Source organism: Phocoena sinus, chromosome 2 (genome assembly GCF_008692025.1).
Source record: "Phocoena sinus isolate mPhoSin1 chromosome 2, mPhoSin1.pri, whole genome shotgun sequence".
Taxonomy (NCBI): domain Eukaryota; kingdom Metazoa; phylum Chordata; class Mammalia; order Artiodactyla; family Phocoenidae; genus Phocoena; species Phocoena sinus.
The window spans coordinates 15,673,614-15,691,642 of record NC_045764.1 but is presented as its reverse complement, the minus strand read 5'-3'; the positions used below and the strand labels follow the sequence as shown (position 1 = coordinate 15,691,642).

The 18,029-nt window shown below is 34.2% G+C and overlaps 1 protein-coding gene across 1 annotated transcript in view; it reads left to right on the top strand.

Annotated features, from left to right (window-relative positions):
• Positions 1-18,029, top strand: part of MALRD1 (MAM and LDL receptor class A domain containing 1) — a 592,374-nt gene that overhangs the window by 241,406 nt on the left and 332,939 nt on the right. Inside the window, 2 exon segments of the mRNA XM_032621667.1 lie at positions 10,643-10,890; positions 14,458-14,749. Coding sequence (XP_032477558.1) covers positions 10,643-10,890; positions 14,458-14,749 — 540 coding nt within the window.

Here is an 18,029-nt window from a genome sequence, read left to right as displayed (position 1 = left end):
TAAAATATCATTTGGTATAAATACACCACCTAGGAATAGAAGAAAGAAGGAAACTGCTGAGCTCTTTGTAAAGGCATAGACCATCTCTGACAAAGGAAAAGAAAATAATCCTTTATAAAACAAAAGTACCTGTGGCTTTAATTTTCCGTAGACCAATATAGGCTCAGAAAGCAAGATTTGGAAGAAAGATTAACTGGTTTCTTTTTTTGCTTTATAATATAAATATATCTAAAATATAGGACATAGTCAAAAAGAAAGTGATTGGTGTATCTGAGAAATCTGAAATCTTAGTGGGACATATTTTGCCATTGGTATAGAGGCTCCTTTGGCAAACAATCATATTTTTGTTTCTCTGTACCTTCCAATTAGCATATTTATTGGTGATACACAAGAGGATCTCAGGCATGCTCAAAATAATTTAATTCTGCACTGTGATTAGTAAGGATGCAGGATATTTGACCAGAATAATTAGTACGTAATCTGAACCTAATGGGCACATGTAATACTGTATTTCCCATCTGCAGACATCTATTTCAAGAACACACAGAATATATGTTATTAAGCACTAAGCAAACTTCAGTAATTTTAAATGGATTAAAGTGACATGGATTACATCTTTTGAGTTAGGCTGGAAATCAGTTGTAAGACAAAAGCTAGAAAATTCCCTGTTAGTTAGAAGATACTTTTGATAACCTGTCTCCCCACCAAAAATATTACAGTAAAATTAGAAAATGTTTTAAATAAATAATAATAATAATAGTGCATTAAAAAACCTGTGGTATTTCGTTAAGAAAATGCTTAGTGAAAAATTTATATACTTAAATCCTTACCAAAGAAAGTAATTAGCTAATAATACAAATTAATAGAATAGAACACAAATGTCAGAGAGAGAGGATTCGGAGACTGATAACATTTTCAAGACGCTGTCAAGAATGATCAAGAGAAATCGAGAAGACAAAATATCGAATTAATTTAACATATATTTACTGAAAAGGTATATGTCAAGCAGTGTTTGAGACATCTAGTGTACATCCATAAATGAAAGAGACAAAAATCATATTACCCATTCCCCTGTGTTAAACAGAAAATATTCTCTCTTCCTCTACACACACACACACACACACACATACACACACACACAGAATATCCATGTGTGTGTGTATGTATATTACAGAGTTTGTCAGAAGTTGATAAGTGATACATTTTCTATGAGAAAACATAGAGTAAACTAAAGGAGATGAAAAATGGAAAGAGAGAAAATAGCAATGTTAGGGAGCTTGATGAGGATAGGCCTGATGAAAGATATTTAAACAATTTTTTTTCATTTTACTTATTTATTCCCCCCCCAGTTTTACTGAGATATGATTAACATACAGCCCTGTGTAAGTTTAAGGTATACATCATTGTGACTTATTTATATTGTGAAATGATTACCACAGTAAGTTTAGTGGTAATCCATTGACATCCATTTTCTCATATAGGTACAAAAAAATAAAAAGAGGAAAAAAATGTTTTTTCCCTTGAAATGAGGACTCTTAGGATCTAATCTCTTTCAAATATACCATACAACAGTGCTAACTATAGTCATCGTGTTGTACATTACAGCCCTAGTACTTATTTATCTTGTAACTGGAAGTGTGTACCTTTGGACTCCCTTCATCTAATTCCCCCTCCTGGGCAAATTCTTGAAGGAGATCTGGGACTTAGCCAATACTTGTTGTTTTCTTTCTTTCTTTCTTTCTTTTTAAATTATAGCCATCTTAGTGTGTATGAGGTAGAATCTCATTGTGGTTTTGATTTGTCCTTCCCTAATGACTACAACGTTAATCATCTTTTCTTGTGCTTATTGGCCATTTGTGTATGTTCTTTGGAGAACTGTCAAGGTTCTTTGTGCTTTTCTTTACAGAAGTGTGTGTTTTTTATTGTAGAGTTGTAAGAGTTATTTATATATTCTGGATGTTAAGCCCTTATCATATGTATGATTTGCAAATATCTTCTCTCATTCTGGAGGCTGTCTTTTAAATTTTTCAATAGAATTTATTTTTTAAAGGAGTTGTAGGTTCACAGCAAAACTTAAACCCCCCCAGACTATCACGTCCCACACCAGAGTGGTTATTTGTTACACGGGAGATGGCATTATCACCACAGTCCATAGTTTACGTTAGGGTTCCCTCTTGGTGAAAGATTAACAATAAATTAACAATAACGTGATTAACAATAAATCAAACTCTTATACTCAGTTACTTAGAGTAACCTTGCTAAAGCCATTACAAATATTTTTAAACACATTTTTTCCTATTGGATGAATGTTTCTAAAAATATCATCTTTTAATGTTACATCAATGTTCAATTTAACACTGCTGAAAAGTTATCTAAACTCAGTTACTCAAATCTTGGTCTAGAGACAAACAGCATTTTTGTCAGAAGTCAGGCCCCACCCCAGACTTAATCATAAACTGCATTTTAACAAGTATATGTGCGCTAAAGTTTGAGAAGCACTCATCTAAACAATACAAACATTTGAAAAAGTTTTCTGGTGAGAAGGAAGAGCTATTATTTTATTCTTTGTTTCCTTATTGACATATACAAATATATCAGGATTTTAATAGGGGCAATAATTAGCTTCTTAAATATTAAAAATGATTCTGTGTATATTTTCTTAATGAATTTAATTGAACCATTTATAGTTAAGTCAAGATTTAATGCCTACGTATGTATTGAATTGCCTGATATAATCTATTGGCGATTTTAAGAAGTTTTTAAGAATGAACGTTCATGCATTTATTCAGCAAATATTTATTGAGCATCTACTATGTGCGAGGGTTTGTTCTAGTTACTAAGAATAATGCTGTGAACAGTACAGACAAATTTCCTGCTCTCATGGAGCTTGCTTTACGTTTGGTGGTAGTGGAAGGGGACGCAGACAAAACAGAGTAAGTAAAATAACACAGCATATTTCATAATGACAAGTGCTCTGGCAAAAAGTAAAATAGGGAAAAGTGAGAAAGAAGATGTTTGGAGTGGTGGTTATAGTTTTAAATAGGGCCATCGGAAAAGTTCTCACTGAGAAATTGACATTTAAGTAAAGATGGAAGGGGATATGGGGATATACGCATACATATAGCTGATTCACTTTGTTATACAGCAGAAACTAACACAACATTGTAAAGCAATTATACTCCAATAAAGATGTTAAAAAACAAACAAACAAAAAAGATGGAACAAATAATGGATTTGAGCCAAGTGATATTTGATGTATTTGAATGAATTTTTTAAAAACTCAAAAACATTGAAAAAGTCAGCAATAATTAAAACATGGTCCTTTCCATATTATCACCACATCACTAACAATTTCCTTTGATTTCTATGAATGTATAACTGTAATTCCCCTAAATAGTTATCCTTCAGGACATATTTGAGTTGACTCATTTACATCCTGACTACCCTTTCTCATTTGTTATAGCAGAATTCTCTCTGTTTCAAGTAAACTGATGAATTTTGGGGGGAGAAGGGGCTATTGTTTGATGCTATGATATATATGTGACTTTTTACTCACAGCAAGGTTATATTATAGGTGTTACTTCTACACCATATCCAGTGCTCCATCGAAAACTTTTTAGCATATCAGAATTTGTGCTCAGTTGTGGCAAAAAATGAATTTAAAGGTGTAGAGTGCCTCTGTGGGACTCTACTGGCACCAGTGTACACCATCCTGACCTAGCCTTTCATACTGGACATTTATTTATTTGGTTAAACATCGGGCACCTCTAATATAAGTGGCCCTGGAGCAAAAACAAAGAAAAATAAGATATTACCTGAAGAATTGTGGAGCTTCTTGTCTAGCTAGAGAAATAGGTACATAAACATTCACCTTGCGAATGGGAGTTAGAATAAGTACAAAGCACTTTTGGATGGGTGAGGGAAAAATAATTTAGTTAGGGTATTTAAATACTAATCCCAACATGGATTTTTACATCACCTTGAAAACAGCTAGTGTATTTTCAGAGACTTTATTAATCATGCACTATGAATAGCTTTTGTTTTCTTTGGGAGATTATGTTCAAAAGTAGGTCAGGTATCATAAGTTTAATAAACCAGGCTTCCTGTGAAGGATCTGCTGTCCTAAGCTTCAGGAATTCATTATTTGCAGGCTGTAGCCTACTGACTGAGGCTTAGAAAGCTTTCACTGCCTTTCCAAGATTATCAACACTGATCCGTTTCTCGTGAACTCAGTGTTGTAAAGTGACACGCATTAGGGTAATATTTTCAGAATTATGAAATCAGGTAGTCATCACTGAAGAAAAAATTATGACAATTTTTGAAAACCTGGTATTATAAATAGGATTTTTCCAAATTACCCAGAAACTTTTTTTTTTTACATGGAATTAAGTATACTCCTTATAGAACAATTGTTCTGTGAAACAGTTTGGAAAGCATTATTTACAGAATTTATTATTACTTCATAGAATAGGGCAATACAAAGGAAATCACTGTATCACAATTTCCTGATGATGTCACCAAATAATAATTGGCACATGACATTAATTTTTTGAATTTTGAAATAATTGTGCGTTCATAGGAAGTTACAAAGATAGTACAGAGAAATTCTGTGTACCCTTCATGTAGCTTCCCTCAGTGGTTACATTTTATAGTATAGTATAATATCAAAGCCAGGAAACAATATGGTTCAATATGTGTGTATAGTTCTCTGGCATTTTATTATATGTGAAAACTCGTGTAATCATCACCCTACAGTCAAATATTCTGTCTCCACCAAAATCTCCCCTGAGCTATTCCTTTATAATTACATTTATTCTCACCATCCCTAACCTTGGGAAACCACTATTTTGTTCTCCATCCCTATAGTTCATAATATTGAGAAAGTTATAAATATGTAAATGCAGTTTGTGACCTTTTGAGACTGTCTTTTTTTCATTCAGCATAATCTCCTTGAGAGCCATCCAAGTTGTTGTGTGTGTAAATCATTTGTTCCTTTTTATTGCTGACTCATGTTCCATGGCGTGGATGTAACAGACCATAGTACTATTTTCCAGAGGGGTTATGCCATTTTACGTTACCACCAACAATGTGTGAGAGATCCGGTTTGTCCACATCCTTGTGAGCATTTGGTATTGTAACTATTTTATCTTTATTATTGCTCTTCTTATAGGTATAGGTTAATATCCCGTCAGGGTCTTAATTTGCGTTTTCCCTGATAGCTAGTGGTGTTGAACATCTTATCATGTGTTTCTTTGTTATCTGTATATCCTCTTTGGTGAAATGTTTCTTCATGTCTCTGCCCATTTTCTAATCAGAAGTTTTCAAACTGTTGTGTTTTGAGAGTTCTTCATATATTATAGATATAAGTCCTTCGGCAGATGTGTGAGTGGCAAATGTTCTCTCATAGGATTTAGATTATCTTTTCATTCTCTTTACAGGGAAAGAGTAATTTTGATGAAGTCCAGTTTATTGATCTTTCCTTTTAGGGATCACGCTTTTGATATCACGGTCAAAAACACTTCACTGAGGTATAGGTCCCAGATTTTCTTCTATTTTTCCTTCTAAAAGTTGCATAGTATTATATTTAAGTGTATGCTCCATTTTGTTAATTTTTGTATAAGTTGTGAGGTTTGGGTCTACTTTTTTTTTTTTTTTGTCAATAGTTATCCAGTTGCTTCGTCACCATTAACAAAGCTGTCCTCCCTTCATTTAACTGCATCTGCGTCTTTGTCAAATGTTAGTTGGTTGTGCTTGTGTGAAGCTGTTTTGGGCTCTGTTCCATTGATCCAAGTGTCTGTTCCTTCATCAGTACCACACAGTCCTGAAAATTAAAGCTTTATAATAAATCTTAAAATTAGGTAGAGAGAGTCCTTCTAGTTTATTTTTCTTTTTCAACTATATAGCCTTACTTATTCAGGTTCCTTTGGCTTTGCTTTCACTTTAAAAAAATATCATCTCTATATCTACCAAAAAAGTGATGTTACTGACAAGAATTTTATTAAATACGTATATCAGTTTGGGAGAAATAACATCTTTAATAGGATGTCTTCCAATCCATGAGCAGTTTGTCTCTCCATTATTTAGACTTTGATTTCTTTTCACCTGTGTTTTGTAGTTTTTGGCTTATAAGTCCTGTACATATTTTATAAGATTTACACATAAGTATTTCATTTTTTAAGGGATTATAAATGATATTATATTTTAAATTTTGGTTTATGCATATTCAATGATGATATATAAAAACACAATTAATTATATATGTAGATCATGTGTCCTGCAACCTTGCTGAGTCATGTATTCTCAAATTTTTATAATACATTCCTTAGATTTTCTATGTTGACAGCCATGTCATCTGAAAATTGGGACAGTTTTATGTCTTCCTTTCTGATCTGTGTGCCTTAAAGTTTTGGTAGAAATCTCCAGTGAGACTATCGGAGCCTGGATATTCCTTTTTCAGGAATTTTTAAATTATGAGTTCCATTTCCTTAAAAGTTATAAAGCTGCTCAAATCATTTTGTGTTTGTTCTTTGCAAGGAACACGTCCATTTCATAGAAGTTGTCAATTTAGTGCATTAGAGTTATTAAGAGTATTCTTATATCATCCTTTTAATATCCATAGGGTCTATGATATCCCGTTTCATTCCTGTCATAGGTAATCTGTGTTTTCTCTCTCTTTTCTTTGACATTCATTTGAGACTGAAAATACTAATTCATTAAGAAGAAAAATCTAGAAAATAGATATAGCTACTAACCTTTTTATAAATACAATATAAACAACTTGTCAAAATATGATATGAAGTTCAAGTTATTGAACCATAAAATCGAAGAATCATAGAGTTGGAGAGAATAAAAGAAGTTACTTCATGCTCTTTGAAACAGGGATCTAACACTAAGACTTCTGTGAAGGATTCACTTTTACTCAGTTACAATTGATCGTAAATTTTTTATCTATATCCTAGCACTTATCACAGTCTATTAATATATGAGAGAACTCCACTAAGACATGTTTATTGATGAATCACATCTACTGAATTGCTATTGATTGAATTGGTAAATGAGTCACCAACCAATCAAAGAATAATTTCTATAACTTCTCTGATCTGGCAGACAGTGGAGGTGGGAAAGGAAAAATAACCTGATTGCTGTTTGAACACTTTCAAGGAGAGAATACTCTGTCTCACATAAAAAGCCTTTTCAACTGTCAGGCACCCCTTGATATAATGATTTTCCTAATATTGAATCTACATTTCCATCTTTTCTCAGTATGAGTTTTTGATGATAATATTTCTTACTACTTGTAGTTCTTCATAATAATACAACTTTAAGATTTAGAAACAGGTACCATTGATTCTGCACATTTTTTCACATTCCCCTTTCTCATGTTCATAGTTATGATGTCAATATATATATTCTTAGAATCCTTTAGTAGCATTTTATATGCACAGTTCAAGGCCTCTATTATCTAGTATCCCTCTCATTAGATGGTTTAAATTCTCAAAGTTTCCCATAAACATGGGAATTAAATATTCATCAAATACCACAGTACTCTAATTATGAGTAAATTATCACAATATTGTGTCATTTTTTGCATAAGATAACATTCACACATCTTAAGAATTTTAATACTTTAGTTTTTATTTTTTTAGTTAGCCTTGTGTTGATTATATCTATGAAGAATGAATAGGGAGTTGGTTAAATAAAGAATAGTAAAGAAGGTTCCAGATGATAGGAATTGCAAAGGGTGGTAGCAAAAAACCACTGTGCCACCAGGGAAGCCCCAGCCAATATTTTATAATAACTATAAATAACTTAAAAATTGTGAATCACTATATTTTACACCTATATACTCTTTTACAGAAACTATATATCAATTTAAAAAATAAATTAAAATTTTATATGAAATGAATAGAATGATATCTTTTAAAAATTTGATGGTAGGATCTTAAAAGGCATTAGGTTGTGTTATTTCAAAATTATGTCTGTTTTAAATGAAACATTTTTACACTTATAAAGATATTGATCGATGGAAAAATTATAGCATTTGGAAAGGGAGAAACTGGTTTGATTGATGATACAGCCGTAGAGAAAGGGATCATTTTCTTCCTGATGGCACACCTGTCTGGCACTGGCATTAATTGCTCCATGAAATGCTAGGAATTGGCATCTGCACAGAAGACTATTTGCTGCTTGTCTCGCATGGCACCTGTGGGAAACAGTAGAAAATGAAATTATAAGTTGCTCCCTCTTACTATAGTGATGTGTAATTCAAACAACTTAGGCCCTGCTTGCTGTGTTTTCCTCCACTGATATTTTAGAATTAAACTTTCCAAGGAAATATATCTTCAAAACTATAGTAAATATCAAAAGCAAAAATATGATTTACACTATAGAGATTCATATAGCAGTATTTGTATGATTTTTTTTAACAAATCTGTTTTTCAGCAACACACATCATTTCCTTATACAAATGGCCTTTCTAGATGCTGGTCTATATGGAAATCTGGTCCTCATGGGCTGCTAAGTTTTCCAACATAAGGGCAACTGAATTAGTTACTTCATTTTATATTCTTAACAAAGATAAGAGTTCAGATTATAAACAAGATGGTGAGTTGGGGTTCATTATTATTTTAGGGAGATTTACTTCCCAGTCCTTTGAGAGGATACTTAGGAGAACTTTAGCATTCTGAACTAAAAGAGGCTGTAGGAATTACAGTCTATTTTAGGACAGAGTAAATTTTCAAAAGAAGTTTCAAATGTAATTTAAAAACTGAATTAACAATTGAATAGAAAATAGGACCCAACTACATGTTGTCTACAAGAAACCCACTTTGAATATAAAGATATTTATAGGTTAAAGGTAAACGTATGCAGAAATATATACCATGCTTACATGAATCAAAAGAAAGCAGGAATAGCTATTTTAATTTCAGACAGAACAGACTTCAAAGCAATGAACATTATCAGGGATAAATAAGGGCATTACACAACAGTAAAGAGGTCACTTTTCTAAGAAGACATGACAATCCCTAACGTGTATGTACCTAACAACAGAATGTCAACCTGTGTGACATAAAAAAACTTCTAGAACTGCAAAGAAAAGAGATGAATTCACTATCATAGTGGAGATTTTCACACCCCTCTATCAGAAATGGATAGATCCAGCAAGCAGAAAATCAATAAGGACATAGTTGGACTTAGAATTCTTACTATCCTGGAAATGGAAGAAAAACTTAAGCAATGTTAATAATAAAATATTTTTTAAATACCTGGGAGATAGTTGATATTTAATGTAACTCAACATATTTAATTTCTGCAACTTATTATAAAAAATTAAATCAGTACAGTTTTAACCTTTTCTGTTTCACAATTTTCGTATCTCTAAAATAAGTCTATGTTTTAAAAAATAATTACAATGATTAATAACTTTTGCTTTAGGAAGTATTTCCCAGCTAAACTGTGTTGCAGAATAATAAACGTCCTAAATTCCCTACCAAGAACTGAGAAGCAAAGATGAGAAGAGAGAAGAAGTAAATTACATTGACCAAATAGGTGTTTGCAGGAGGAAATGTGTGTAATGCTGGAATATTTTCTCATGGATTTTGACACAGGGACCAGACTATTGAAGAAATAAACTTAAATGAGCCATGGAAATAGCTGTGTGTAACAAACTAAACTATTCTATTTTAATGTTGCAGTCAGGATAATATTGTAAGGTTTCTAACATTACATGATGTGGCAGGATTACTGCAATTTTTTCAATTTTTTAATTGAAGTATTGTTGATTTACAATGTTGTGTTAATTACTGCTGTACAGCAAAGTGATTCCATTATACATCTATATACATTCTTTTTTTATATTCTTTTCCATTATAGTTTATCACAGGATATTGAATATAGTTCTCTGTGCTATAGAGTAGGACCTTGTTTATCCATTCTATATATAAAAGCTACATAAGGGCTTCCCTGGTGGCGCAGTGGTTGAGAGTCCACCTGCCGATGCTGGGGACACAGGTTCGTGCCCCAGTTCAGGAAGGTCCCTCATGCCATGGAGCAGCTAGGCCCGTGAGCCATAGGCCGCTGAGCCTGCGCGTCCGGAGCCTGTGGTCCGCAACGGGAGAGGCCACAACCGTGAGAGGCCCACGTACCGCAAAAAAAAAAAAAAGCTACATAAGATTACTGTATTTTTTTTCTTTTTTAAAAGTTCATTTACTTATTCAGCAAATTGAGCAATTATTTGCCAGGCACTGGGAATATAACAACAAAACTGAGCAAATTCTCTCCTTCATAACACATGCATTCTGATGAGTGAGGAGTGGGGGAAGACAAAAAATAAGTCAGTAAAACATATAATGTGTTAGAAAGTGCCCAAAATAAAAACGAACAGTGAAGCAGGACAGAGTTGAGGATAGGAGATTTTACGTGCACTGATAAATAAGGACCCACTGAGAAGGTGATGCTCAAATACAGATCTGATAGAAGTGAGTGGACAGGCCATTTGGGAAAGAATCCAGGCAGAGAGAGTAGCAAGTTCAAAGATCCTGAAACATGAGTGTGTTTAATAAGATTACTGTAACTTGTGATTGCATGCTTTATCTACTAATTTCCTTTTTCTCTCCACCATAAATTGGAAAATGTTTTCCAGGTACCTGCAGTGGCTGCTGTGATTTTGAGTTTGATCTTTGTGCCTGGGAGCAGGAACAGGATGATGACTTTGACTGGAATCTGAAGGCTAGCGGCATCCCTGCCTCAGGCACACAGCCAGCTGCTGACCACACCTTGAGAAATTCATCTGGTCATTACATCTTTATAAAGAGCTTGTTCCCGCAGCAGCCCATGAGAGCAGCCAGAATTTCAAGCCCAGTCATAAGCAGAAGAAGCAAAAACTGCAAGGTATGGGGAAAAAACCAGAAATATTATGAACAACTTCTGAAGGAGTTAAGTACAGAAAACGAAACGGCCAGCACCAGACCAACAAATGAGTTTGAATGTATTCAACTTGGAATATGTGAGGGAGGTAGAAAGTGAAGTAAGGGTGAAAGGGAAGGACCATTAGAGCTGTTGGAAGAGTTTATCCTGTGGATAAGTTCCGTAGATAAGGAATTTTGGAAACCATTGGAAAATGTCATTCTTATTATCCATAACCACGGGTAGAACAAAAGAAGTGAAATATCAGTTGTGTCCACTCAGGGAACTTGGTACTTATTGGAATTATGGGAATTTCACCATAAGAAAGGGAATTAAACAATGAGAAATAGTATAAAGTTAAATATTTCCAAGAACTAATATGCGTCATAGTTGGCACCATGATAAAATGGTTGAAGACGTCTTCATGGAAAAGGAAAGACTGAAATTGACCCTTTAAAAAGTAGAATTTCTAGAGGCAGGAAGAAAAAATGGTTTGGCCATTATGCTGTGGAAACTTGAAGAAAACATTTATAAGAGTGTTAAAAGTATAAATAGAGTTGTATGGATCTTCATATGATGACTATGCGTTTGCATAATTACTATTTATTGTTTGCATGATTGTCTAGTTTTATTCCCCAAAGGATTTGAGTCAGCTAGGCTAGGGGCTAAATTTATCTTTACATATAAATTAAGCACTCAGAGATGACTTCACAGAATCTTGCTTATAAGAGATTAATGCGTGAATAAATTTGCCATTTATTTGTATTTACAGCAAGAAATGCAATCTCCATAAGCTCTGAACACATGTATTCTGACTGGTGTATTCCCCAGTGTCTGAACACTGAAAGGAAAACAAATTATATTCAGAAAGTTGCTAGCCAATCAAAGAATCAGGCTGGGAGACAATAACATGATTTAAACCTTTATTATCTTCAAATTGTAATATTCTTGTGTATCTGTCTCCTCAGTAGACAGCCCTAACCCCAGAAGGGGACATATTAAATCTTTGCTCGAAGGCTCCCCAGCTGTACCTGTACTTATCACAGATGTTTGTTCCTCTGTTTTATACTGACCATCCTTTACATCCTACCATTTTCCCAGTCTTAAGACATGTTAAACCTTTAGTTTGTGTTAGGAGCTTTCCTGTGTCATCTTAAATTGATTTCATAGTTTAATTCTCAGGGAAGAATCACATATCTCTTCTCTCTTCAGGCAAATTTCATAGATTTTCTGCAAGAAAGTGACACTCTCAGAGTTTTAAAGACGTAACTCAGTCAGCAGTCCAGAATGGATGTAATGAATCATACACAATTATATTAAACTTTATTTAATCAGTTTGGCAAACACTGAGTTTTAGAAAAGCAAAAAAGTCAAACTGAAATTGTATATATTTCATGTTTAATTTTTAATCAGCTTTTAAGACTAGAACTAACTTACAAATTTCAGAATATCTATGGGTATATAGATTTATAGATATAGACTCAACATATATAAAATCTGGTATGCTGGGGTTTATTTTCAAGAAAATATTGAGTAATTTGAAAGACATCAAGAACAGACTCCTTAGCTTTTCTTTTCAGACTTCCTCTAAGAATGTTAAAAGATTTTTTTTTTTTCATACTGTAGTTACTAAGGATCTCATTCATCTCTATTTTTCCCTGGTCCCAGTACTATAGCTCCCACTGTTTTAAACACCTGTGTGAGAATAATGAAGTATGCCTAGGAGAAATGTCAAAAAATTAATGATGAATGGTTCATTTTATGAATATTTATGATATAGATTGAATACAAAGAAGTAAGGAAAGGTCATGCTGGGAATGATTGGGTCTCTCATATATAAGCATTTGTTTATCAGGTAAGCAGAGTGACCTTCCATATTTTCATGAAAATCCTTTCTGTCACTTGACCTTGTGGAAAACTTCAGGGAGAAACAATCAAATTGGAGATTTTTCTTCCTTTTGAGGGATGGGTGGGAGGCAGGAAGGGATGCAGACGTAGATTGAAGAGGGTAGAGATCAAACCTCTGAGTAACTGAAATTTCCAGTGAAAATGCCTCCTTAGAAGAATTTAATACTTAAGAGATTTTTATTCACTCATGTTGCCCTGTGATTAGGTTACATTGTCATCAAGTATTCTCTGTAGAAATGGAGTATTTAGATGCTTGTTTGCATGTTGACCCAATGGCATCATTCAGGAAATGGCCTCAAGAAGATAAGGAAGTATTTACTGTGACATAAAACATATGCCTTATGCTTTCTGTGCAAATAAGAAGACAAAACAAGGGAGAATACTGGGAAGACCACACCTATGACTGCAAGGGCTCCAGACAGACATGCTATGCCTGTTGGGTAGTTTCCTCTCTTGCCTATTGGTGCTGCTCAAGAGGCTGGCCTCAGACTCTTTGTGTTTCTCACTTTGTGACACTCAGGTTTGACCAGTCCTCCCCAAACAAGCCAAAGTGGTCATAGAGCTCATGTTTTCCAACAGTAATGGATTAATCAATAGAAGAAACATTTTTGGATCATAGAATAATACCTGAAATTCAGGTATTATTCATCAGCTAGGAAATTTGCATAGTTATTTACATGGCTTAGCTCTTCTTGGTGCTCTTTGAAGTATGCATTGCATATATTGTCTAATCACATTCTTTACCCTTTAAACACGTTCATTTTTCTTTCTCTAGAATATAATATCCATGAGTGCTAGTCTTTCCAAAATGTGATTTTCCTGTGTGAAGATCACCCACCATTACTCTTTTCCCTCATTCATAAAAAAGACAAGACAAAAGCTTAAAAACACTCTCAGTCCCTGTTGTTCCTAACTCATATTCTTCTTCCTCCTAGAATGTCCCCTGACTTTCTCCATCTGCGTAACAATCACTAAAAATCTGGTAAACTACATCTTTGAAACAGTGAAATGTTAATCCCTGGAAATACTTACATTAATTTTTACTTGGGGGTACAACTCTCGAGTCTGCTCTTCTAAAGCGTTTCAAGTAAAATTTAGAAATCGCTATTCTGGTGGTTTTGCTATGTATAGTACAGCCCTGAGGAACTTGTAGAACTGAAAATGTGTTTCAAGTGCAAGGATGTGGTAGAATAAACAATAAAGTACTCTGCTATTTTGAAGAAAATGATTTAAGTTTCATGAGATTAGAAATGATTTTCTTTAGTACCTGATATTTCTTAATCATGAAAAGTCTTTCTATATAATGCATCACTTTTTAATGATATTTTTATTCCTTTGACAGTGGATCTTAAGAGTTTGTGGAGGAATCCTACTTTTATAAGTCACAGAAAGGAAGTGAACTCTGCTCATTTTTCAACTAAGTTTCTATTTGATCTTTATTGTACTATTTTCCATGTTTTGCAACATACGATTTAAGGCTGGCCTAACTTCATTCATTGGTAGAGTACTCACAGAGCAGTAGAACATAGAGATCTAATTTCCTTCAGGAATCTGTTAAGAAAGGAGAGGACAAATGATATAATTGAAAATAAGGTGAAATTAATTGTACTAATTATATATAATATTCTTGATTCTTGGTTACAGATAATCTTTCATTATCGCATGTATGGACATGGCATTGGAGCGCTCACTTTGATCCAGGTGTCAGTCTCAAACCAAACGAAGGTCCTACTTAACCTCACTGTAGAACAAGGCAATTTCTGGCAGCGGGAAGAATTATCCCTGTCTGGTGATGAGGACTTCCAACTCAAATTTGAAGGCAGAGTTGGGAAAGGCCACCATGGAGATATTGCACTGGATGACATTGTGCTTACAAAGAACTGTCTATCATTCCATCACTCCATGAAAGAAGAACTCAAAGTGCCTCTTCCAGCAGGTACATTTTAATTTGTTTCTGTGGTGCTTTTACAGAGTGGTAGGTGGGAAGGAAGGAAATGGAAAAGAAGTGACATAAACACCTAGTAAATCATTGTTTTCATAAAGAAAAATCTTTTTGAATCTAAAATGTTATCTTTCAAGGCTTTACTCATAAACTTGTCTTCCAACATTTCTCCAAGCTTTGGTATATTTACCAGTTCCCCAGTTCCTAGTTTAGTCAATTTCTTCTTAGATCAATAAACTAAGACTCCTTTGTTTTCAGTCTGATTCAGAATTCAGTCCTTAGTAAATATCAATTCACTTTTAATACAATATAAGAACATCAAGAACAGACTTACTCAATTTTAATTAGATGTTACTGTGATTATGTTATTTACTTTATTCTTTTTAGACCAATACTTTATTCATTTGAATGTTGAGTTTATATATTTAAATAGTTTAGATGATTGAATATGTCCATCCATTCACCTAAAAATTTGGGGGTAATTTGTCTAAATAATTATTGGTAGATGTCCAATATAATACATACAGTGACAATATTGTAAGAAGTGGAAATAGCAAGTAGCATTAATTCATATAAAATATTAGAGGATGAGATGAAAATGCAGTATATAGTGTTACAATGACAAAAGAACAAATTTGGGGACTTCCCTGGAGGTCCGGTGGTTAAGACTCTGCACTCTCAATGTAGGGACCATGGGTTCAATCCCCGGCCTGGGAACTAAGCTCCCACATGCTGCATGGTGTGGCAAAAAAGAAAACCAAATTTTATCAGTTGATAACATGGCATATATTAATATTTAAACCATGAGTTTGGAGTAGAAAATAAAAGTGCCATTCATTTTGTATATAAATTATATCTTGTAACTAACAAAAACAAAAGTGCTTTAAGAAGAATGACCTAATTTGTTTGTACTGATTTTTAACATGGTGGGTGGACTGGGGAACACTGCCATTTCTGCCATAACTTCCTCATACATTTTAAAGGGAGTGTTTTAATTTGGTTAAGAGTAGGTTTCTAGATAAATATTTTCCCATTGACACATAGTTAAGCCAGGCTCCTTGCCTGATGTTTCCAGCCTGATGTTTCCAGCACTATATGGAATAGTACAGAGGAAAAGAAACATTTCAAGACTCTGTTGAGGGATAAGTATACTTATGTGAATTTAATGTAAAAGCATTTCAGATACCTCAGACTACTCTACTTTCTTTTTTAACATCTTTATTGGAGTATAATTGCTGTACAATGTTGTGTTAGTTTCTGCTGTATAACAAAGTGAATCAGTTATATGCAAATGTATACCCCCATATCCCCTCCCTTTTGAGTCTCCCTCCCACCCTCCTTATCCCACCCCTCTAGGTGGTCACAAAGCACCGAGCTGATCTCCCTGTGCTATGCGGCTGCTTCCCACTAGTTATCTATTTTACATTTGGTAATGTATATAGGTCAGTGTTGCTCTTTCACTTCTTACCAGCTTACCTTCCCCCACCCCGTGTCCTCAAGTCCAGTCTCCGTATCTGTGTCTTTATTCCAGAACTGCCCCTGGGTTCATCAGAACCATTTTTTTTTAACTCCATATATATGTGTTAGCATACAGTATTTGTTTTTCTCTTTCTGAGTTACTTCACTCTGTATGACAGACTCTAGGTCCATCCACATCGCTACAAATAACTCAATTTCATTTCTTTTTATGGCTGAGTAATATTCCATTGTATATATGTGCCACATCTTCTTTATCCATTCATCTGTCGATGGACACCTAGGTTGCTTCCATGTCCTGGCTATTGTAAACAGAGCTGCAATGAACATTGTGGTACATGACACTTTTTGAATTATGGTTTTCTCAGGGTATATGCCCAGTAGTGGGATGGCTGGGTCATATGGTAGCTCTATTTTTAGTTTTTAAGGAATTTCCTTACTGTTCTCTGTAGTGGCTGTATCAATTTACATTCCCACCAACAGTGCAAGAGGGTTTCCTTCTCTCCACACCCTCTCCAGCCTTCACTGTTTGTAGATATTTTGATGATGGCCATTCTGACTGGTGTGAGGTGATACCTTGTTGTAGTATTGACTTGCATTTCTCTAATGATTAGTGATGTTGAGCATATTTTCATGTGTTTGTTGCCAATCTGTCTATCTTCTTTGGAGAAATGTCTATTTAGGTCTTCTGCCCATTTTTGGATTGGGTTGTTTGTTTTTTGATATTGAGCTGCATGAGCTCCTTGTGAATTTTGGAGATTAATCCTTTGTCAGTTGCTTCATTGGCCAATATTTTCTCCCATTCTGAGGGTTGTCTTTTCATCTTGTTTATGGTTTCCTTTGCTGTGCAAAAGCTTTGAAGTTTCATTAGGTCCCATTTGTTTATTTTTGTATTTATTTCCATTTCTCTAGGATGTGGGTCAAAAGGATCTTGCTGTGATTTATGTCATAGAGTGTTCTGCCTGTGTTTTCCTCTAAGAGTTTGATAGTGTATGGCCTTACATTTAGGTCTTTAATCCATTTTGAGTTTATTTTTGTGTAGGTGTTAGGAAGTGTTCTAATTTCATTCTTTTACATATAGCTGTCCAGTTTTCCCAGTACCACTTATTGAAGAGGCTGTCTTTTCTCCATTGTATATACTCTTGCCTCCTTTATCAAAGATAAGGTGACCATATGTGCATGGGTTTATCTCTGGGCTTTCTATCCTATTCCACTGATCTATATTTCTGTTTTTTGTGCCAGTACCATACTGTCTTGATTACTGTAGCTTTGTAGTAGAGCTTGAAGTCAAGGAGGCTGATACCCACAGCTCAGTTTTTCTTTTTCAAGATTGCTTTGGCTATTAGGGGTCTTTTGTGTTTCCATACAAATTGTGAAAGATTTTGTTCTAGTTCTGTGAAAAATGCCATTGGTAGTTTGATAGGGATTGCACTGAATCTGTAGATTGCTTTGGGTAGTATAGTCATTTTCATAGTGTTGATTCTGCCAATCCAAGAACATGGTATATCTCTCCATCTGTTTGTATCATCTTTAATTTCTTTCATCAGTGTCTTATAGTTTTCTGTATACATACAGGTCTTTTTTCTCCTTAAGTAGGTTTACTCCTAGGTATTTTACTCTTTTTGTTGCAGTGGTAAATGGGAGCGTTTACTTAATTTCTGTTTCAGATTTTTCATCATTAGTGTATAGGAATGCAAGAGATTTTTGTGCATTAATTTTGTATCCTGCTACTCTACCAAATTCATTGATTAGCTCTAGTAGTTTTCTGGTGGTGTCTTTAGGATTCTCTATGTATAGT